This window comes from Hippocampus zosterae, chromosome 2 (assembly GCF_025434085.1).
Source record: "Hippocampus zosterae strain Florida chromosome 2, ASM2543408v3, whole genome shotgun sequence".
NCBI classification, from domain to species: domain Eukaryota; kingdom Metazoa; phylum Chordata; class Actinopteri; order Syngnathiformes; family Syngnathidae; genus Hippocampus; species Hippocampus zosterae.
The window spans coordinates 13,847,268-13,869,498 of NC_067452.1; the positions used below are offsets into that span (position 1 = coordinate 13,847,268).

At 43.3% G+C, this 22,231-nt stretch overlaps 2 protein-coding genes across 2 annotated transcripts; one reads left to right on the forward strand and one right to left on the reverse strand.

Moving 5' to 3' along the window:
- Nucleotides 1-334: 334 nt before the first annotated feature.
- On the reverse strand, nucleotides 335-10,299 carry gdi1 (GDP dissociation inhibitor 1). The gene is made up of 11 exons (XM_052058135.1): nucleotides 10,029-10,299; nucleotides 8,304-8,411; nucleotides 8,109-8,208; nucleotides 6,533-6,667; nucleotides 6,255-6,453; nucleotides 5,425-5,556; nucleotides 5,248-5,347; nucleotides 4,747-4,918; nucleotides 3,811-3,955; nucleotides 3,675-3,729; nucleotides 335-3,153 (listed from the first exon to the last, which is right to left on the reverse strand). The coding sequence occupies exons 1-11, from the start codon at nucleotides 10,071-10,073 to the stop codon at nucleotides 3,001-3,003; spliced, it is 1,344 nt and encodes a 447-aa protein (XP_051914095.1). The 5' UTR covers nucleotides 10,074-10,299; the 3' UTR covers nucleotides 335-3,000.
- A 1,940-nt stretch (nucleotides 10,300-12,239) lies between these two features.
- Nucleotides 12,240-21,896, forward strand: LOC127595972 (V-type proton ATPase subunit S1-like). Its single transcript, XM_052058073.1, has 10 exons — nucleotides 12,240-12,493; nucleotides 14,222-14,354; nucleotides 15,758-15,832; nucleotides 15,907-16,100; nucleotides 16,186-16,223; nucleotides 18,067-18,152; nucleotides 18,235-18,467; nucleotides 18,550-18,585; nucleotides 20,165-20,402; nucleotides 21,203-21,896. The coding sequence occupies exons 1-10, from the start codon at nucleotides 12,255-12,257 to the stop codon at nucleotides 21,413-21,415; spliced, it is 1,485 nt and encodes a 494-aa protein (XP_051914033.1). The 5' UTR covers nucleotides 12,240-12,254; the 3' UTR covers nucleotides 21,416-21,896.
- Nucleotides 21,897-22,231: the final 335 nt, after the last annotated feature.

Below are 22,231 nucleotides of genomic sequence, written 5' to 3' on the forward strand. Positions count from 1 at the left end.
AGGCCGCCCTTCGGGATACAAAATACTCCCAAAAATTGCAATTATTGCATTCTCTAAGCCAGCAGGCCAGATTGGACCTCCTGTTGTCTGGTTCTGGCACGCAGGCTGTATGTTTGACACCCCTGATTTTAAGCCGTACACGTTAGCCATAACGTGCGGCAGCAATAGTCATGTGTTTGTTTTTGTCCCATCGCAGCAAATCAAAATCACTTGCAATCGAGTGAATCAACATCGTGTATAAGCGCTCCTGTTTTCTTGTTTTTGTAAACGTGCCTAAGGAGAATTATTGCATCCATCCATTGGTTTTATCTTGGGGGGAAAAAATGGCAGTCCATTTTTACAGAGTTCGCCATGTGTTTTTTTTTCTATCATTTCATTCATAGTTTAATTCATTGTATTTGTTACACAAGACATTAGGCATTGTTCACATACTAGTGATCAAACAAGGACAGTAAGTTTTCTACCACTCGGCCTATTTCTTTAGTCAATTGAATGGGAAAGTGTCAATAAGTGGGTCTCAAAGGCCAAACAATGAGAATTAAAACAGTACAACCACAGGCGGGCCTTTTTGTTTTCAATAAATAATAAAAGATGTTATAGCACTTGATGCCAAGGAAGGCAGGGCAATATATTAATGAGGAAAGAGTATTCCAGTTATTTTCAGGTCACATTTGTCCACCCACAAACAGTGTTGAGTTCAACAAAGAATAAACAGTGTGAAGTTGGCAAAAACACTGTTCACATTCGGACTTGGGCCGGCGCTAATACCGTTTTTTTTTTTCTTTCAATCCAAGCGTGTCAAACATCAGACAGAAGAATGGCTGGAGAAGGTTAAACACATATCATTGCTCCGTATTTGTGTGCGAGTACATTGCAGAACAAGCCAAATGACGGTACTGGATTGAATCATGAACTTGAATAAATAGGGAATAGAATTAAGACATATACCCAACCCCTCCCATGAACTCTTTATAGGGTTGCCAAGTGAGCGATTGCCAAAGGAAATGATTCGAGAGGGCGGAAGCGCAAGTGAGCGAGGGCCGTGAAGAGGAACGTAATAGCCCCAAGATTTGAATCAAACCCCAAATTAAGGCTTCAAGCAAATACCGGCGTGTCGGTTTGTTGTGGGGCGGCACTTCTCTTCGGCGTTGTCTTTGTGCAGGCATCTCACGGCCCTCTTTCACCAAACTCAAACTTTCACCCGGCACATTCATAAATATTGGGACACGCTTGTTGTCTTTTTGGCTCTAAACGCCTCCAGAATGGATGAAACCAAAAAGGTGTGCAGACTTTCAGCTTGAATTTGAGGATATATACTGTACATCTGAATCAGGTGCCTACACCAGTGTGTCTTTTTGCCTCCTCATCAAACGTAAAGGCCCAATTGGCTGCGCGGCTGCTCCACGGCTCGGTGGGCATGTATGGCTGCCAATCTGAATTTCTTGATGATGTCACCGCTGACAAACGCAGCAATTCTGAAGTGCTTCGCTAAATCCATCAGAACGTATTGAAAGGCCTGCGCGTCACACTGCTGATGGGGAATGATCCGAAGCGTTTTTCGAAAGCGCCGAAAGAGTTTTGGAAGCCAATTCACCTGACCTGGATCCGATAGAGGATGCATTTCGCTGACTGAGTTGACTAAAGTGAAGGCGAAATGCCCCAAGCAACAAGCAGGAAGTGAAGCCACCAGAGATGAAATCTGATGACGCCTCCCACACTTCAGCTTTGATGTGACTGCCGAGGATTTGCAACCAAAGTATTCCAAAGTCAAAGTTTGACTTGGGATTCTTCATTTGTCCCGTTACTTTTGCTCCCTTCAAAAGTGGGAGGCACACGCGGATACAAAATGTTGTACAGTGGCGCCCACCTGATTTGGATGTAAGACCACCAATTTCAAGCTGAACGTCTGCCGTTCAATCACATTGTATTGCTTTGATTTCAATTCCATTGAAATTGGTGGTGATTAGACCTAAACAGTTGCCAATTGTGGAGCCAACGGAGACAAATTCCTTGTGTGTTCTACATACTTGTCCAATAAAGATGATTCTGATTCTGATTTAGCCTCCAAGCGACTGACTCATCACATTGAACTACGGGGAGGGTTGAAACAGCTGGGACACAATTGGGCACTTTCACCTTCTGCCAAAATTTCAGTCTTCATTCACGTAAGAGTGAAACTTCCCACAAATCTATTGAAAACTTGATCACATCTGTCATTTCCGACTGCCACAAAAAAGTCTCACCTCAGTCTTATTTTCCTCTCAAGTACAGTTTGAACCTCGCCTCTGTAAACGTCATAACTTCAGCCAGTGAAAACGTGCACCAAATGCTAAAAATAAAAAAAATTAAAAAAACAACTCTCGAATCGTCTTAAATGTTAGAACTACTGCCATGGTAAAAGGGATGTGACATGTAAACCAAAGGGCTTCTTTGCACGGGAGTGACAGAAAAGAGCCAACCGGTGAGCTGGCCTGCTAGCGCACGTGGGAACACGACGGCGTGGCAAATGAGCACATCGGTCGAAGGAGCCAGTTACAGAAAATGCGTGTCGTTTCGCCCCAAGTAGGACTGGCGTGTGGTACGAATGAAAGCAGGGCTGACAGGTGCCACGCACGGTCCGGCATTCGGGGCGCCGTCCGTTTTGATTGCACAATACAACCGCGTGTGACTATGATGCATGCACGTGAGCCTTCCAGAAAATTCTACACGAAGCTGTTAAGTGAGATGAGAGAAAAGATGGAAGAGAAATCATGAAATGCTTCAAACCTGCCTCCTAAATGGACCTCTACTGACAAGACGTGATTATAGATTCTACAATGAAATGAAGGACCGTATCAGCCCTGCTTTTCGGCGACTGTGGAGTGTGTATGTTTGTGCGCGTGTCAGGAGAGAGGCAAAAGGCGGCCGCGGCACTTTTTTCACGCCGCCTTCATTCCAACCTTGCCATCGACCCCCTTTTGCCTCCTTCCGACGCCGACGCCTCCCTCTCGAGCAGGCCGCTCACTGTTCGTCCTCCCCGAACACGTCGTTCTGTTTGCGCTTCATGTTCTCAAAGTCAAAGTCGCTGCCCGTCATGCGCTTGTAGATGTCCTTGATGTCGTTGCAGGTGGTTTCAAAGTGAGTGGTCGCGTCGTAGGAGCTGGAGGCGAAGATCTGTCAAGACATGCGAGGTTATTGCTGTTGTTACGACCAATCGATCTAAAGGTGAGACAATTGATCGTTTTTGGATGACAGTGTTCGGTGAGTGATATTTAGATGATTCATAAGGAATATATGGAAAAAAAGTTCAATCTATTATGAAAATAATTGTTATTTGCAGCTGGAGAATTGAATGACCTGTGACCGACATGTAGTTGAACCTGTAACACCCTCGGAGAACAAACGGGTCGCCTTCCTTGGCATCAGTCAAGAACCAAGAAGTCGCCCTCACTTTCCAAATGGTTCACTACATCTCTCCCACTCGAGCTATATCGTGCCATTGTTTTTTTATTTGGTTTTGTTTCATCATAGAAACTATATACACCAAATAAACAGTAATAATCAGTTAAGAAACAGAGATTAGGAAAAAATATTTGGAAATGAGCTGCAATGCAAATTATTTGTATCCAATGAATATAACTGATCGAAGAATCAATTCTAGAACATATACCCGACATCCGTCGAGATAATCTCACCTGGCTCTCCGTGCCGTCATCCGTGGGCTCGTAGAGATCGCTGATAGCCACAAACCTGCAAGAAACCAATCGCTCACTGAGATGGTTCTCCAGCCGAATGTCGATTACAGGTAGCGATGGAAAAGGAAGGACTTACTTTTGGTCAATGGGCTCCAGCAGCTCAAAGGCGGGCTGGATCTCGGACTCCGGCTCATTGGTCTCCACCGTGGTGCTGACAATGGCGATGTACTTCCCCTGGGCCGCCACGTTGTGTGCATAAGAGATCATGCACACGTAGATGTCTGCACAAAGGACCAGATTGTCTCAATTCACACTATTTTACAGAGCACATTTCACAAGAGCATTGTAGCTCACAGATCTTCACAGTACAAAAAACAAGAACCTCAAAAGGAACAAATTAGCATTTCAATACATAACAAAAAGCATAAAACAACACTAAAAGAGTTTTAGAACCTCTGTTCTAGCGGAGATCTCAGCTAGATAGCTGTTGCCGATTTACTGATAAGCAAATTGAAGCAGTCGTAAAATAAAAAAAATATATATACACACACACACACACACACACACACACACTGTATATATTCCAAGAATCCAATACAATGGCATCTTGGAGGCTAATAGTTGATTGACGACAGTCGGCAATGTGAATTGGTCAGAGCCCACGACGTGTTGTATATCCAAAGAGAAGGGCCTTCAAGTCAATTCCAGATGTTACAGGAAGACACCACAGCGCACTGATGTGCTCACTCGTCCGAGTTCTACTCGTAAACAACCGAGCAGCAGAGTTTTGAAAGAGTTGCAGTCTCTCTCTCTGGCACTTTTGGGGGACCAGTAAAAAGTGCATTACAGTCGTTCCAAGGCTGCTCAAAATGAAGGCACACATTAAATTTTCAGCATCTTTAGATTTTTCTCAATTCTCGTGCTTCAACTAGGTTTCTGCACTGGAAGAATGACGTCTTTATCACCTTATTGAAGTGATGATCAGAATCTCATGCAAATTTCATCAATGGCGTTCATTTAACATAACTTTGCGGTATGATGCGATGCCATGTTGATTTCGAGTGACGCTCACCGGAGTTGCGGTTGACCTGATTCTGAGGGATGATGATCTGGCAGGAGTTGGCGTCGTTGGTGTTTTTGATGGGATGGCTGAGGATGCAGATGACGCGGATCACCTGGCCCGCCTTGCGCACGCGGTCGGGGATGTAGCTGGGGTCGCAGATCAGCTGCTTGCAGCGAGCCACCTGGAGCAAAGTTCACTTAAATTATTCTTATGACTTTTGTTCGAATGACAGGTTTCTGAGATACAAAAAAAGGATGAGTCATTTCAAAGCGTTTTCCAATGAACTTTTTTTCTGAGTGCGGAGGTCAACAGAATCAACTGAGATGACGTGGTTGCACAAAGTGTGCCCACCCTTTTAGAAATCGGATGTGACAGTGTTTAAAATGTGAGTCAGAGCACGCCTGCCACCATTCAAAGTGCCTCGGTTGCTCTATTTGTTGTTGTTGTTCTATTTTGAAGCTTTTGTCCAACCACTGAGTCATATTTGGAACTGTTTATAATCTACCATACCTCGCCTTCAGACTTGACGCCAATCACGTGGCCGCCTTCAATCACAATTTCATCCACGGGTTTGTTCAGCATGTAGGTGCCTCCGTAGATGGCGCTCAATCTAACGACAGTGAAAAGGGACTGTTCATGCATGCCCATCCGTATGAAACAGCAGATAAGTGAACATTGTCATGGCACCTGGCAAATCCCTGTGGCAGCTCTCCAAGGCCGTACAAGGGGTAGAGGTACGGGCTCCTCCCGTAACGCGCCAGCGACTCGCTGTACAGTTTGATTCGGTTTATAGTGTCCAGGCAGGGGAAATCAAGGTACCTGATGACAAACACGAAAACAGAGTCGATCTCATCTTGAACACCTTTTTCTGCCTTGGACATTTAAGCCTCAATCCCTGGCTGGTACTCAGATTTTTTTTTTGGGGGGGGGGGGGCAATAAACTTGCCTCCATGGTGACGCTGTGCGACATCACAGCCGCCGGAGGGCACTGACTAATGTATGTGTTTGTGTGGCAGTGTGGGGTGAAACGCAGACATTTATTTCTAGTATGTGTTGGTGAAGCCACCCCCCACAAAATCTGCCCAAACAGAGCACATCTCTGGTTCCAAAATGCTTTGGAGTTTCACCAAAAATAAATTGAAGCACTTTATTTCTCAACTCCTTGGAGGTTGGCAGCTCATCCAAATTTTTAGCTTCTAAGCACAAGCCTCAGGCGCTCGGCATGTCGAAATCACGTCATAGGCGCGCTTTCTCGAATCCCCAACACCAAAATCTGATCCACTTGTTTTGCAAGCCTTTTGGCTTTTGTCGACTATATCAAACAATTAGAGACCTATGTTATGCATAAAACAATGAAAAAAAAATAGATTTTGATGGAATGGGACCTTTGCTGTCTGTTGTCTGCTTGAGAGGGAGGAAATTTCATCTGTGCTCTATGTTGCACAGACAGCACATTTGACAATAAATTTGTACTTGATACTTGATACTTGAATTGACATGCACGTTGGTGATCTTACTCATCCGTCCTGTAGAGGGCGAGGGCGTGGCCGGTAAAATCAATGACATCCTGGCCCAGGTCAAACTTCTTGTAAACATCCCTCATGGTGGTGGTCTTGGGATCCACGCCCTCAAAGGTCTTGGGGTCGTTCTCGTCAAAGTTAGCCACAAAGACCAAAAACTTGCGGAAGCGGCGCTTCTCAAACATTCCCATCAAATCTGGAGATTTAAGCATTGGAGCAACTTATGAGGCAGCGCTTGACGGCGGTGCTCGACTTGTGGAAGGTGTTTGGCTTACTTGAAGCTAACGCCTCAGTCTCAGTGGACGGCACCTTGTAAATCTTTCCTCCCTTGTAGACGAAGCTTCCCTCCACCACTTTGAAGTCCAGGTAACGAGTCACTTCTGTGTACAGCAGCATCTTCACCAGCTGACCTGCGCTCATGCACACAAGCTGATGCTCTAGTGACAACAATCCTCTGAAGAACAACGCCCGAAACGAAATCACTAAAACTAGATTCGAAAAAGCATTTTTGTTAACAAAAATTGTGAAGTATAAATGAGAACGCTATTCAAAAAACAATTACTGGAACTACATTTTATGTTTACGAAACTATGATTATAGTAAAAATTGACTTTGTTTTCATCTTTGTCAATTATTTTCATACATGAGCTTTAAGGTTTATTTGAAATGTATTTATATCGGTACTCAGGACAGCTGAAGAAGGAAGGCTGAACAGTCGTTTGGGAATTGTGGTTTGTTTTTATGTATAGATAGATCGATAGATAGAGTGAACGAGAGAGAGAACTAAAACAAAAATGAAGCATTTTCAAAAAGAAAAAGAAGAAACAACCAAACCTACGAGTTTGCCTTCAAACATTGGTTTGCAAGATGAAATGAACAGAATCGGCCAATAAATGAAAGAAAAATCAGCAAACAGAAAGTCATAGTCACAAGTTGACCAAACGTACAGCTAAACGCGCAATTGATGGGCAGTCATAACTTTTTGATGAAGCTATTTTGACAACCAAAGTTCCTCCCCTAACGGTATCTCCGGAGAAACGTGGAGGAGAACGCTGTGTGCATGCTATGTTGACAAAACCAAGGCAGTCCAAGAAAGCTGTTGAATCATTTGAACAAGTAGCACCCAATCAAGTGGAAAGCGTGAAAATGAGAGCAGAGTTTGCACAGCCTGCCCATGTAAACATGAGCAGTTTAGTCGCTAATAACTAGCTGGCAATCAATCGTGTCATCTTTTGATCAGTCACATTTGCAAGTAGCAATGGTGCTAACGCAGAGCGTAGGATCATAACTTTAACATTAGCGTTTACATTAAGAGGCGTAATTATTATTCCTGATTGGTCCATTTCTTCATAGTTCACTGTGTTATTTTATTCTACATTTGTTGTACTGTGGAATAACACTGTTTGAAATTAATGACAACAAAATAGATGTACCGGTAAATAAAATGTTGAATTACCCTACAATTATCTTTGTTGTCAGTACCAGTGCTTTAAAACTGGTAAACCTAATGAAAAAACGGTTGGCGGTCCGAGAGCAGCATGTACTTGTCTCAACTGGTCCGTGACACAAAAAAGGTTGGGGACCACTGCTTTAGAGTAAGCCAAACCTAGAACACCAATATATGTGTGTATATTAAATCTGATATCTGTTATTGTATTACAGATTAATATACCTGGTGTGTGTTAAAATATATATACAAGGGGAAAGGACCTTGAAAAAAATAATCATATATGAAAATGGCAAATGTGATATTGAGGCAAAGAAATCACATTAAGAATATTTTTCAAAATTGTTCAGCCTTTTTTGAGATACAAGTGTTTTATTATACGCTGCGCAGGAAGCCGAACTGACCGTTGGCCATGAGGAACTTGGGGATGAGGTCCACGTTCCAGTCGCGCCCCCGACCCATCGAATCGGGCGGACTGTTAGGGAGGCTGAAGCGCTTGTAAAGCTGAGGGAAAACCCAAGACAGACATGAATGGACGCTGCAGCGAGTGCAAACGGAACCACTGTGTGGCATGTCAAACACATTGAGGATCCCATTACCTCTTCCAGAGGGGTGATGGAGGAACTCTCACCACCGTAGTAGGGGTTCCTGTCCATGTGCAGAACCTTCTTGCCATTCACAGACATGATCCCAGAGAGGATGCATTCCTGCACAAAACAATTACAAACAAATGAGGAATGTCAATCAATAGGATTTTCACCAAACAAATATGATCACAGTTTTTTTTTTTGGCTTTCATTATTAATATTGTTTTGGCCCTCAAGAAATATTGAATTATGGGCCCAGGAGAGTAAAAATAAATATCTTATAAATGAAGGGCCAACAATTAATCAATCACTGTTATCAACAACAAATCCATTCTAAAATTAATGGACAATGATTTTGATAATTGATCAATTGTATGAAGACTTTATTTAACCCTTTCATGCATCCTGTAACCTGATAACATGATAAGCTGTCTACTGGAGTAACCGCTGTCCCTGAAAGGGTTACCTTATAAATGACAGTAAATATTCACAGAATCCTATCATCCTGCATGAAAGCGAATTGCTTAAAATTTGTGTTTTTTCAAAATAAAGACATTAGCAAATATTTGCTTTACTTTGGAAAACAATAATCAATATTTTTCTCTGATTTTCTGACTAATATTACGAACCAAACTAGGAACTGATTCGTCATCATGTTATATTTGTGCATTTTCTGTACTCTCAAATAGAAATAATGCCCAGCTTTTCAATAAAAGCATGAAACATAAAAAATGTTTTGATCCAATTTATCAATTTATTAAAACATAAATATAAATTAACCAACATTTTAAATGATCATTCGTTGCAGCACTAGTGTATATTGAAAAAAGAAATGATCTTTGGTTAACTGGACACTCAAAACTGTCCTTTATTGTACAGGTGTTCAACATGTATCCCCGCCTCTCGCCAATACCCCAAAGTCGGCACACCCGCGACCTATCAGGAGGATAAGCTGTGCAAGAGAGCTGTGATCTGTAATGTACTCGTAATTATTTGCACCAATTTATAGCAGCTTAGGTCAAATTTCATTTTAAATTGGGGAAATGTGGCCCTAACCCAAGTGTTTTTAGCCCCCTCCCCTGGACGAAATAGCGGAAGTGATGCCAATTGAACAGACGGATGCAGAGGGAGAGACAGGCTCATGTGCGCATGCGCCAACTCTGGCTTCAGCAATTCTCGACTTTTACTCTTTGCTCGAAAAAAAGAACAGGAATATTGTCAGCCGCACTGTGCGTGTCATGATCACGTGTTCACGCCAGTAATAACAGGGCATTGACAAACTGACTCGAGAACGGTCCTGCGTCGAGAATGACCACTTTTTCGATTCGTATTAAATGTCCTCAAAATGTGCATAAGAGCACTTTAGTGTCGTGTCGTGACGTGGCGTGAAGCAGCAATTGTCAGCCGACTCGATAGGTGGAGTGGAGCTCTGGCCTGCAGCGGCGAGGAGGAGCGGCGGCGGCGGCGGGGTGACGCCTAAAAGATGCTACAGGCTGCAACACTACACCCCCACGTACACTAATCCGGTCACCGCCCGTCCACGTATCATTCCGCTCCCAATGGCACGTACGTGAGCGTCCACCCAAGCGTCTAAAATGCACATTTCTCTCACGATGTCCTAATATCACAATGCGCCGTCGGGAGGCATTTTGCGCTTCGGGCCTCAATGGCGCTGATCAAAACTAAATGACGCTCAGTAGCAGCACGAGGATGCAAAAATGAAGCTTGACGTCTTACTGTGAGTCCGGTGCCCAAAACGATCACGTCATATTCTTCATCCATGTTGTTGTCTAGCAGCTTCTCCCGCCTCGTCCTCTTTTTTTCTGTGAGAAACGCAGCGAAGGGGAAAATGCCAGAGGGTCTCCTGCTCTCGGTGCAGTCGCTCCGGACGCCTGGTTGGCACGTTAAATATGTTTTGTAATCATGAGATGGAGCAGCGAAGGGTTGGATGAGTAAAGGTGGCCACACTAGATGTCAGTGGCGAGGACGACCAAAGATGGCCTGGACACTGGAGCGCTCGGGAACAGCGTGGCTACCTGCGCGTCGGCAAATAGTGCGTTCCCTCCCTCCTCACAATGGACTCCGAACAGGAAAGGGCACGCCAACGACGCCTGCGCCTGCGGTTCAGTTCACTCTCGTGTTCAGGGCTTGTCTCGGAGTTTGAAAATACCACAACGTCTTTTTAAACAATATCGTCCTGTATTGTATTTATCTTTCCCTCTTTTCCAGTTGGAGACGCAGTGTTATGTGGAGGAAGGCTAGGTATCCCTCCGCCACCACAGCTGTGCGAGCTGCTTTCACACACTTTCCGCGCAGAAAATAGCGAGAAAGCATACAAACTCGTCATCATTGTTCAAGTTGTTCAGGGATTGTAGTGTGTCTGTGTATCACGGCCAGTTGTTGTTGGTGTTATTTATTTCGCCTTTTAATCCAAGCCAATATGCTGACAGAAACATACTGTAGCACCAAGGACAGTCGCCAGGTGTACCTGATTTGTCCCACGTCCATTAAATTCAACTCCAACGTGTTTTGTTCTCAAAACCAAAAAGAACTGCACAGTACTCGCACTCAATAAACACACACACACACACACACATATATATGTGTGTGTATATATCTATATGTGTGTGTGTGTGTTTATATATATATGTGTATATATATATATATATGTGTGTGTGTGTTTATAGAGTGCGAGTACTGTGCAGTTCTTTTTGGTTTTGAGAACAAAACACGTTGGAGTTGAATTTAATGGACGTGGGACAAATCAGGTATATATATATATATATATATATATATATATATATATATATATATATATATATATATATATATATGTATTATGACGTGGAGGGATGAAGTTTCACGTTATAACGTGACACTTTTCACGTTTGAACCTGATCAATTTTAACACGATAAGGTATCACGTTATAACACAGGTTTTATGATATAACATGGCATTTAACTTTTTTGTGGGGAAAAAATTCTTGTACAGTAAAACAAAACAATCTTCTTATTTACAGCCATTTAATCGTATTTTGCCTTCCTAATATTTCATATTTATTCATGTAATAATGCAAAGCAACTTTCAAAATCATTTTAACCACGTTTTTTCCTCCTCTTGATTTTTTTCATCATGATATTGAGACTTTATTTTCAGAAAATTAAAAATGTTCCTACATATTTTTAAGCAATATTGTGATGTTATTAACATTTATATAAACATTTTTATTGGATTGATCCCTTTCAATGCCTTTTCAAAATGACCCTTCATCGATGTAAATTGCACCCACAGGTTGATGCCCGGAACCATGCCCTGTTGGCCCGCCCTCTGCTCGCCTCTGATTCGAAATCCTGATCCAAGTTAAAACCCCTAGTTTGAAGCCCCAACTGTATTTTAAAACCCTTCTTTGAAACCCGAACCCTAGTTTAAAAATCATACTTTGAAACCCTAACCCAAGTGTAAAACCTTAACTCTAGTTTAAAACGCTACTTTGAAACCCTAACTCAAGTTTGAAATGCTAATTTGAAACCTCAAACCTAGTTCAAAACCCTACTTTGGAATCCAACCCCTTCTTTCAAACCTGAGGTCACGCATTCTAATGTTAATCATTTCACTACACTGTTATAAATTGTGACTTTATTTTGAAACTCTAACCCAAATTTAAAACCACAACCCTAGTTTAAAATCCTACTTTGAAACCCTAACCGTGTATTAAAAATCCTACTCGGAAGCCTGAACCTTACTCTAAAACCCTAATTTGACACCCTAACAAAAGTTTGAAACACTGGGAGGGCTGCAGATGGAACCTTTCCAATAACAGCAGGATGCCAATCCAATATATTCTCATCTGGGGCCTGAAATTTTTTCGTTGGATGGATGCCCCTTCAGGATGTCTCGGGCCACCAACCAGTAAGCTTCACCCTCTGAGAGCGAGAGAGAGAGATGGAAAGAACGTGACAAAGATGGGGACAGACAAATGGACAGACCGGCAGAGAGCGCGTGAGGAGGAACGGGCGCCATCTTGGTCACATGACAGTCAGCTGTTTGTTGTCACGTGCCGACAAATTTTGGTGCAACTTGTCAAGATGGCAGCAGGCTCCGGACGAGTGTGGCCGATGGTTTTTCTGAGTTTTTTTATGGCCGCGTTTGGGACGGCGAGCTCCACCGCGCAAGTTCCGCTTCTGATGTGGTCCACGCACGGGTAATATATAACGTTTTCCCCTCTTTTAGCCGTAAGATTAACGTCACCCTGTAGTTTGCTAATGCTAACGCTAATACAGGTTGCTAAATCATGTTTCCTCTTGGAACTTCGAATAAGAGCAAACGAACATAACTCGGGCAAAACTGCCCACTTATTACGCCTAAAAGCGAAAATTCAAATACAAGTGTAATCACTCGAGCCTCAGGTGAAGGAACTTCAACATCGTTTTAAAAAGAAAAGCATCAAGACGCCGTCTTTACACCATCGTTACCAATTAACTCTATTTATTTTTGTTGCGTTTTATTTTAAGCTAGAAAAATCTTTGGGAACAATTACACTCGTTGAGGTCATGCTCGGCAACTTGGCCTAAACTTCATCTATCCTTTCTTTTTCTCTGGTGTGTATCCTCAATATGGCCACACGTGAGCTGGAACCAATCCCTGCTGACTTTGAGTGAGACACAGGGCGCACCAAGGACTGGTCGCCCGCCAATCACAAGATATTGTCAAAAGACTGGCAGAAACAGACAAAACAACCCTTCCCTCTCATATTCACACACTTAACGAACAAGCAAGAGTCTTCAATTAATTATTATGTGGGAGGAGTATCCACAGAAAGCGCTCGCAAGCATGGAAGGAACATGCAAACACGTCACTGGAAAATCAGAGCTTGGATTCAAACCTCATTGGATGATGGATGTGCCACTCGGTCTCATTCTTCCTTCTGTTGCAATATTCCATCGGAACACTGGTTTTGAAAAGAATCAGGAGGCATATCTGCTTCACACTTGTGAGGCTTGGAGTTTCTATTTGGAATATACATACTTGCCAAACACGAAAGGAAAGTTGAACAACATTTGGCTTATTGAGATGGTGATCAACCCTGATCATAACTTTGCTCAAAGTGATCTGGGATGTGCTCACACTCATCTATGACTCTGAAAATAAGCATCATAGAAAACAGATGGATGACTGTGCCATTAGCTCATCAAAAATGGTCAGATGGCAAATAAATCTTATGTAAGCACTTGTGCTTCTTGTATTGTTTGAAGATGGCACCCGAGTAGGCAGCCGTCGGCAAGTGCTCTCATGAGGCTTGCTTTTTGTTGTTGTTGTTTTTGTGTTTGTTTGGTCACTTTATGTTTGTTGTTACGTCGTGTGGACCTGATGTTGACTTTTTTCAGTATTTTTTGGCCACGACATTCATCAAGGAGGAGACTCTGTGCAAGGTGGTGGCGCCTTCTCGGCAGCATGGGTATTCCAGCACTGTTTTTGACTGTGAGGAATGTCGGCGCCATTTGACTGTCGTTGCTGGACAGTCCTGGGGCGCAGTTTTTATTTGATTTCCATATGAAGTAAAGATGGGGAATTTGTTCCAAATTGGAAGTTTGAATGGAAAGGTGTCATATTCAAGCATAGAGTCTGGATTTAGTTCATCAGCATTTAGTTAAGTCGTACGCAGGATGATACTTTTGAGTTTTAGTTATTCTTTTGAGCAATGTATTCTTTCATTAAAGAACAAAAACATGCGTGTTTAGTTAAATATTACTCGGACCCCCATCGCAACTCATTCAAAACAGCGTCCTTCCTTTCCAGTCCCACTGCAAGTTGCCACTTTTGCAATTCCCTGAAAGTTTCAACCCCCGTCATGGCTGCTTCTTTGCTGTCCCCCTTCCATCGTTTCTGCATATTGATGACTGTACGATGTCTCTGTTTTGCTCTCTGTCAGTTTGCCACCTGCGGCTTCACTTTCAGCGGGCCACATCACGTCCAACGAGCAGCTGGCTTCCTACCTGGTCTCGGCCTTTGGCTCCGGAGCCAAAGCCCGGGCCCACACCGTGCTGCTCTTCCTGCAAGAAAAGGTCAGTGACGCGACATGTTAGAATGATTAGAGATGGTGAGCAGGGGAGTCATGTGACACCACAGTACATTGTTGCTGCTCTTCTGGTGTTCTGGTCTCACTGTAGTGTGACGTTGAGCTGGCGCCTCGTTTCCTCTTTGGCGCTGCCTTTCCAAATGATTCAACTATTTTTAAAGCGTTTCTTTTGATCCTTTCCAACAGCTCATATACAATGACTTCGACATAGTGAGACCGGAGATTATTCACACTGTAATGAAACCTATTTGCATTCTTCTCAAATTACCATTTTGTGTAGTTTCCCCACTCATGTTTAAAATCGTCAAACAAATGTAAATCAACATCAAACAAAAAGGGCGAGACAAACATGAACTGCAGTTTAGATTTGTATTTATTTATTTATTTTAATGAAGAAAAAAAGCTATTCAAAGTTACCTGGCACTTACTGTTCCCGTAAACCTAAGAAGTGGTTGGGCCACCCTCAGCAGCAGAAAGTAAAGTTCATCGTTTTCTAACACCCCCGCCCATGCCAAAAAGTATTTGGCTATATTCACACTGCAGGCCAAAATGACCTTTTTATCTACTTGTTCACATTACAAAACCAAATGCACCTCTTCGTGTAAAGGGAACGCATCTGTGGTGACACGCAGGCGCACAAAGCGCGACGTCGAGCGACATGCACAGTAAAAAAATAAAATAAAATAAAAAACGACATCAAGTGACACAGCGTTTACGGAAGTAAACATAGTCCGTGTGTAGGGGCTCATTTTCTCATCTTATATCAACAGTGTAGCAAGGCAACGGGAGGCAGAAATATTTGGGGGATGGGGCGTGACGCTCCTTGTTTCATGGAGACGTCTACTAAAGATGAGGCCACGTCGTTGCTGCGTGTACAAAATGAACTGTCTGTATGGATAAACTAATACAATCGCCACAACCGTCCACTTTTTGCTTCATGTTCCAGGTGTGATTAAATTAAAGTCAGATATAAAGTTAACACTGTTACTCTGGGACCATTGTCAGTAGTATCCGAGTGTTCTACCCCTCCCGCACGGAGTTAATGTTTGGCTTAAGATCACACATAGATTGGATGACTGTGGATGAGCGCTCATAATGCAGACGTATTGCATACATAATCCGATTTATATCCACACCTGAGAGAGGCCCGGTTTGGATTTGAAAACATTGAAATTGTATTGCTTGAAAAAAAAAATAATTGTGTCACATACTGGGGAAAAACGGAATTGAGCTGCAGTGTGAGCATAGCCTCTGTGGAGATATTTTGTCACTCTTGATTGCACGTTTCAGCAACACTAGTTAAGGCATTTCCTGCATGAATGGACCGAAAATAATCCACACGGTCAAATCTGATCTATCCGTATGTGATATTTTTTTGTTTGTGTGCAGCTGAGCAAAGATGACTTCACGGTGTTTGCCGGCGTGTTTGGAAACAAGCAGGATGGCATCTTTCCAAATCTGGAGGTAAGTTCTCCGCTCGTCTTTGTCTTCAGAGATGGCATCGCTCGTCAGGTCGTGACTCGGCGCTTTGTGTCCAGGCGCTTTTGCGGTCGTCGATGTCTTCAGTGACATTTCCCGCTGTGGCGTGGTCACCCTCCGCCTCCACGGCGGCTCTGCTGGAGGAGCTGCTGGGTGTGTCGCCCGCGCTGGTGGATGCGGACACCTTGTCACGTTTGGACGTGGATGCATCTGTCAGCAATCTGCTCATCATCAATCTGCCTTATTGCATAAGGTCAAGCGGCATCCAATAAAAAGCAGTTTTCATTTGTAACAATGTGAACCTTAACATTCGGAATGTATTTGTTTTTGCTGTGTAGCCCGTTGAAGTCTTGCCAGGAAGTGCTTCGTGACAACGGTAAGATTGATCTTCTGTTTGATATCAATTGGTTATACCCTAGAACCCTCTTCCTCAACTGGCGGACCACGATCCACGACCGGACCGCCGACCTCCTCTGTCCGGGCCTCCTCTGTCCGGACCCTCGGCAAATTGTATAAAATAATAAATTATAGAGTGATTTTTACGTTATACATTTTCTATTTTTGGACTATAATATGGGCATTACCGCGATTGCTTGTTAAAATTATCCGTTGTATTATTTGCGTGCACGAACAGATGTATTGCAGAGGACGCAGCAGCGCGACTCTGTGTGTGTATAATGTTTGACGAACTGGAGACGGGGGCATGTCGGCGATAACGATGCGCTGATTGGCTCCTCTGAACTTAAGGTGTGCCCATACATCAGCGTCACGCATTCAAAATGGATGATTGTGTCAGGAAACAGACGCATGCGCGACGCCACAGTGTGTTCACAGCTTCAGCCCAGGAGAGCCGCACACAGACAATTAGACGAGACAAATCGCGGGACGTTTCGATTGTGTGCAGTTTTGCTCCCGTCTACCCGGGGATCTTTGCAGCCGTTTAACAGCAGAACACCGCAACATGTTAAATGAACATCCCAATGGCGTCCTCAAATAATATTTGCATGCCTCAGACATTGCATTCACCTTTAGTGGAAGAACAGCACTGTACATTCCCGTGCTCCCTTGTGTCAGTATTGAAAATGGTTCTTAACTCCTCTTCTGATATATTTTTCAATGATTTCAGAGGGGATGTGAAAAGGGGAATTGTACAAATGAAAAAGATATTTTTGTTTTCATTTTTAGTATTTATTTTGGTAAAATTAGTATTTTGATTTGCTTTTGTTAAATTAAGGGAAAAAAAGACAACTACTGTTTAACAAAGTTAAAGTAAAAAATGTCTTATTTCCCTAAAAGGGCTATTTCTATTATTAAGCAGGCACAACTTGACAAAATAAAAGAGTTCCTCTGCCTCAACACAATACCTCTCATTATTTGCTGTGTACTGGCAAAGTGAATAATTGTTATTTTCATGCACCCCATTATTGGTTGGTTGTGAGGAGTGTTGATTTGTATAAGCTTGGCTTGACCATACTAAATTGGCATGGGACCGGACCTTGGTCTTATTAAAAAAAAAAAAGTGGACCGACAGCATTTCTAGTTGAGGACCACTGCCCTAGAATTATTTTAGCAACGTTATTTCCCCCCAAATGTTAGGTTTTATTTTGGCTGTAAACACCCCAACAAAGTATTATAAATGAAAGCTACTACATAAATGTAGGCTTTTAGTTTCAATTTGAGGGTCTTCACATCTAAATCCACCCAATACCCACGTAAAAATGACAGCGTTTGGCCTATACAGAAAGGCCTCCCACTTTTGAAGAGAGCAAAAGTAATGAGACAGTTGGCTGCTCATCTGCTTCATGGCCAGGTGGGCATGGACTAGCTGCCAGTTTTCATTTGTTGATGATGTGAATGCTGACAAAAGCAGAAGAATGAATTTGGAATATATCATTTGCTCATATTCAGGCAAATGCTTCAGAGCTCATTGGATTGTTCGCACTTTACAATGCAGATGGACACTGACCCACCCGAAGCATGCACATGTGGGCAAAATTCTTGGCATCTCTCTGTTTATGAAATAAAAATAATAAAAGAAAGGATAGTAATAATACATCTTGAAAACGAACCAGGGAAAATCAGAAATGTCTTTTGAACGGTGGGGAGTCAACTGTCATCGGCGCAAGCTCAGCCGTGACCCAGATGAGGACGAGCGCGATGAAAAACGGACAAATACCTTCTCATGTTCACCGGACAATGACTCCCTGGTCTCTTTTCAGATGCAATGATTGCCAAGGTTGTGAGGACGATGGATGACAAAAAGCTGCCTTACACTGCGATGTACACGGGAGCCCAGCCATCGCAAGTGAGCTACGATTAACACACAACGCAACGTTGAACACACGCCGCCAGCAACCTTCATTTCAGCCGGCTTTGACATCTTCCAGGGGATTTCCTCACCCTCGTTGGCGGCGAAGCAGCCCGCTATCGGTAGGTCGCTGCTTCAAGCCGTCGTCCCCGACATCAAACCCCCCATCATGCTCAACGTGTCCGGCGGCCCTTGCATCATGATGTGGGCGCAGAACCTCAATGTCAGCCTCTCGCCCACCGCCGAGTGGACCGACCTTGCTGCTGAGACGCCCTCCTTGGAGGGCTCCATGTGCAACGCCACCAACTCGCTGTGAGAGGCGCTTTTTGGACTACGAGTGTTGAACTGCAGATGTTGGGTCCCTTAAATGTCTACCTTTTGAATTTTTTTTCAGGCTTGTGCTCAGCTACCCATCAGGCTTCAACCTAAGGTAAGGAAGTGTCAAACTCAAAATCTGGCACCGGCGATTAGGAATGTTACAGTAACGGCAGTATTGCGATATTATTATTTCCCACGACACTGTTGTCATGTTATTATATTAAAAGTGGCATATCTCCATCCAAAAACATGACTTTGTGCCCGCTTCAGCTGGGGATGGCTTTGTGAACAGATTGTGCCACTGCATTCGAATCCCGGACCTCTGCACTGTGAGGCGGACGTGCTAAGCAGTCGAATACTATGCCACCCAGATTTACAACATGTTAAAATGTTTTTTGTTGTAGTCAGTTTCGAACAAAAAGTGAAGTGCCAGGATTACTCAGCATTTTAAATCTGTTACCAGCTGTTTGATCTTGAACAAAAGGCGGCTTCTGATATGTGTCAAAATGCTCGCTTTTGGCCCGGCTGGCAACACTCAACAGCAAATTTTAATCAGAGAGGGATTTAAAAAATACATTGAAAGACATGTCCTTAAATGTACCGGTATTTTTGGCACTGATTTTAAATTTGTCTTTACTTTTTTTCCCTAGCTCATCAGGTTTTTGAGATCTTTTCATTTGGGTTTTTTAAAAATGTGACTTATAACACCATACATAATTTTGCTATGCGTTGTAATTAATGCAATGAAGTTTCTGGGAAAAAAAGACACCTAATCCACCTGTTGCCAAACCTAATCCTTGATTCATAAATATAATATATCATGATTAATTATATATTGGTATAATGATTGATATTATTGTAAAGAAAATTAACCGAGAAACTTGCATCTTTTATTTAAAAAAATCCATCCATCCATCCATTTTCTGGACCTCTTAATCCTCACTAGGGTCGCGGGGGATGCTGGAGCCTATCCCAGCCGTCTTCGGGCAGTAGGCGGGGGACACCCTGGATCAGTTGCCAGCCAATCGCAGGGCACACAGAGACGAACAACCATCCACGCTCACATTCACACCTAGGGACAATTTAGGGCGTCCAATCAGCCTACCATGCATGTTTTTGGAATGTGGGAGGAAACCGGAGCACCCGGAGAAAACCCACACAGGCCCGGGGAGAACATGCAAACTCCACACAGGGAGGCCGGAGCTGGAATCGAACCCGGTACCTCTGCACTGTGAAGCCGACGTGCTAACCACTGGGCTAATTGGAAAATGATGTTGACCAGTGTAAATTGGTCTATCCGTAGTTAGCACACCCCATAATGTTTTTTGTGGACCACTAAGCAACTAAACTACTTAGTTTCCAGCTACCGGTACATGGATTTGTTCTTGTCATTTGCAGTTTTAGAAGCAACATATATTTGAGCACAAATGATGTAGCAACACATGAAGACAGATAAAAATACTCACAGGCATGTGTTCCTTAACTTTAATGTGTTTTGAGTTCTAAGCATCGTCACAGAAAAAAAATGTGCAAGCACCACAAATAAATAAAAATAATATACTGTATAATAATGTACTTGTATTCTAAATGATGAGATGATTGGATTTCTGTGCCCGCCTTTGGGCACGCGGTTCGATTCACTGATGATGACGTTGACAATTTCGCCGTCATTTGTCATGTTGCCTTTGCAGCTTTGCCATGAGTCAGCGCTTCTATCCAGTGTCGGCCAGAAACTGGTTCACCCTGGACTGGGTGCAGCTGCAGTCCAATGGTTCGATGGCGTCCTTCGTGGGGAGCCGCGCCATCTCTGCGCCCGCCGAGTATTCCTTCCACTGCGGCGCGCTCCGCAGCTTCCGCGACGCTCTGCTTGTGCCAAACTCCACCGAGCAAAGTGTGGCCGACTGGAGGCTCAATTTCATCGACTTCCAGGTCAGTTCCGCGCATGCTCAGCAGCGCCCACATTTACAAACAAAAGCATTATTTGGTTAACATTTTAGGGCATTCAGTGTACTATTTTCATCCATTTTCTACCACTTTCTGGGGTTGGGTCGCGGGGGCAAGTGCTTTATCGGGGAAGCTCAGACCTTACTATCCCCAGCCACTTCTTCCAGCTTGTCCTGGGGGACCAAGCTTGTCACTTTATCTTGAAGGGAGAGCCCAGAGACCCTGCGGAGGAAACTCATTTCTGCCGCTTGTATCCGGGATCTCGTTCTATTGGTCATAGCTCGTGACAAGGTGATGGTAGGAACGTAAATCGAGAGCTTCACCTTTTGTTAAAATTGTTTTGTTACTTTGTTCATATTCCAAATAGAATTGTTTTTTAATTGATTGGTTATTAATTCTTCTGACTTGAGATTTTTGTAATTTATAGCCTGTTCTTGACCGGTTCAAAACGTCCCAACTTCCGACTTGAGCTCATTCAGTAGCCCGAGGAGCTATCTGTCACGCGCCCCAAACTTTGACAAATGAATTCCCAAATTAAAACCTCCTTTACACAATGATCCCCCCTTTCCACATTCCTGGAACAAATCAAAATCTGTTTATTCAGAACCACGACAGAAATATTGATCAGTCACCCAATTCCCACGATAAAATGTTTCACATGAAATATCTTTTGACGCATTTCCTGACCCAATTCCTACGTCAACAATTCAAGTCATTCCACAGCGTTTTAGTTTAGCCGCTGAGTCGTCTTCGACTCACTTGACAGATTTCCTTCGACTTTGCAGATTCAGGGCTTTGGCTTGGCCAACAGAACAGAATTCTCCTACGCCAGCGACTGCGCCGGCTTCTTCACGCCAGGAATTTGGATGGGGTTGCTGACATCGCTGCTTCTGCTGGCCATCTTCGTGTACGGGCTGCACATGATAATGCGGATCAACACGATGGACCGATTTGACGATCCCAAGGGGCCGTCCATTTCCGTGCCTCAGTCGGAGTGAATAAGGGCACTCCGCACACGATTTGATGAGCTGCTTTTTAAGACACTGTCCTTCCCAAAGTGCCAAAACCATCAGGTTCAGCCCCCTTTTATATCTGGTTGATTGAGTTGATTTTGTGTGTTCAGTTTTGCGACTGTTGCCAGAGATGCAATACCTTTTTGCAGCGGAATGCGTGTTTGATGCTTAGAAGAATATTTCAGACCTGTGATTTTTTTTTTCCAGCTTAATTTAACATGCCGTTTTGATTTTTCAAAGTGTATATGAAGTGTTGTACAGAAGTCGACTTATCCTGCATCGTTCCTTTACGTTCAAATCATGCAAATGCCACAACTGCTCTCTTATATTATTTATTTCCAAAAAGGAAGCCTTCAAAAACTTCAAAGGTGCCTTAAACTGCAACGTGTCTGTGCTGTTCAACTTGGAACGTGTTGCTTTTGCAGACTGATGCAATCCAAAATAAAATGTGTCCATTTTAAATCAAGTTTGTGTGTCATGATTGCCTGAAAAGCAACGATGTTTGCCAGAAGACTTTTCAAAGTGGGCCTGGTTGCTAGGACAACAATTAATCTTCCACCACTGACGAATCTTCCAAGGTTTTGTATGCAAAAATTTAACAGACTCCACTTTGACACGGAGCTCATGACTTCACAAGTCATCTTATGTATCGTTACTTTATTTTTTCTTAATTTGAGCTGTGCTATGCCCACCGGACAAGTGATGGAAGGTGCATCAAATAAAAATCCATTTGAATTCCAGGAACATGTTTTATATAAAATAGACAAGTAGAGAATTGCAACATGTTGGCTTTGCAATTCG

Bases quoted from the DNA above. Each gene is read 5' to 3' on its own strand.
- gdi1 (XM_052058135.1), bottom strand. From the start codon at position 10,073: ATGGATGAAGAATATGACGTGATCGTTTTGGGCACCGGACTCACA. The intron at 8,209-8,303 runs GTAATGGGATCC...GTTTTCCCTCAG, and splicing joins CCATCACCCCTCTGGAAGAG to CTTTACAAGCGCTTCAGCCT. The intron at 3,730-3,810 runs GTAAGTCCTTCC...GGTTTCTTGCAG, and splicing joins CTGGAGCCCATTGACCAAAA to GTTTGTGGCTATCAGCGATC.
- LOC127595972 (XM_052058073.1), top strand. From the start codon at position 12,255: ATGGGGACAGACAAATGGACAGACCGGCAGAGAGCGCGTGAGGAGGAA. The intron at 14,355-15,757 runs GTCAGTGACGCG...GTTTGTGTGCAG, and splicing joins TGCTCTTCCTGCAAGAAAAG to CTGAGCAAAGATGACTTCAC. The intron at 15,833-15,906 runs GTAAGTTCTCCG...CTTTGTGTCCAG, and splicing joins GCATCTTTCCAAATCTGGAG to GCGCTTTTGCGGTCGTCGAT.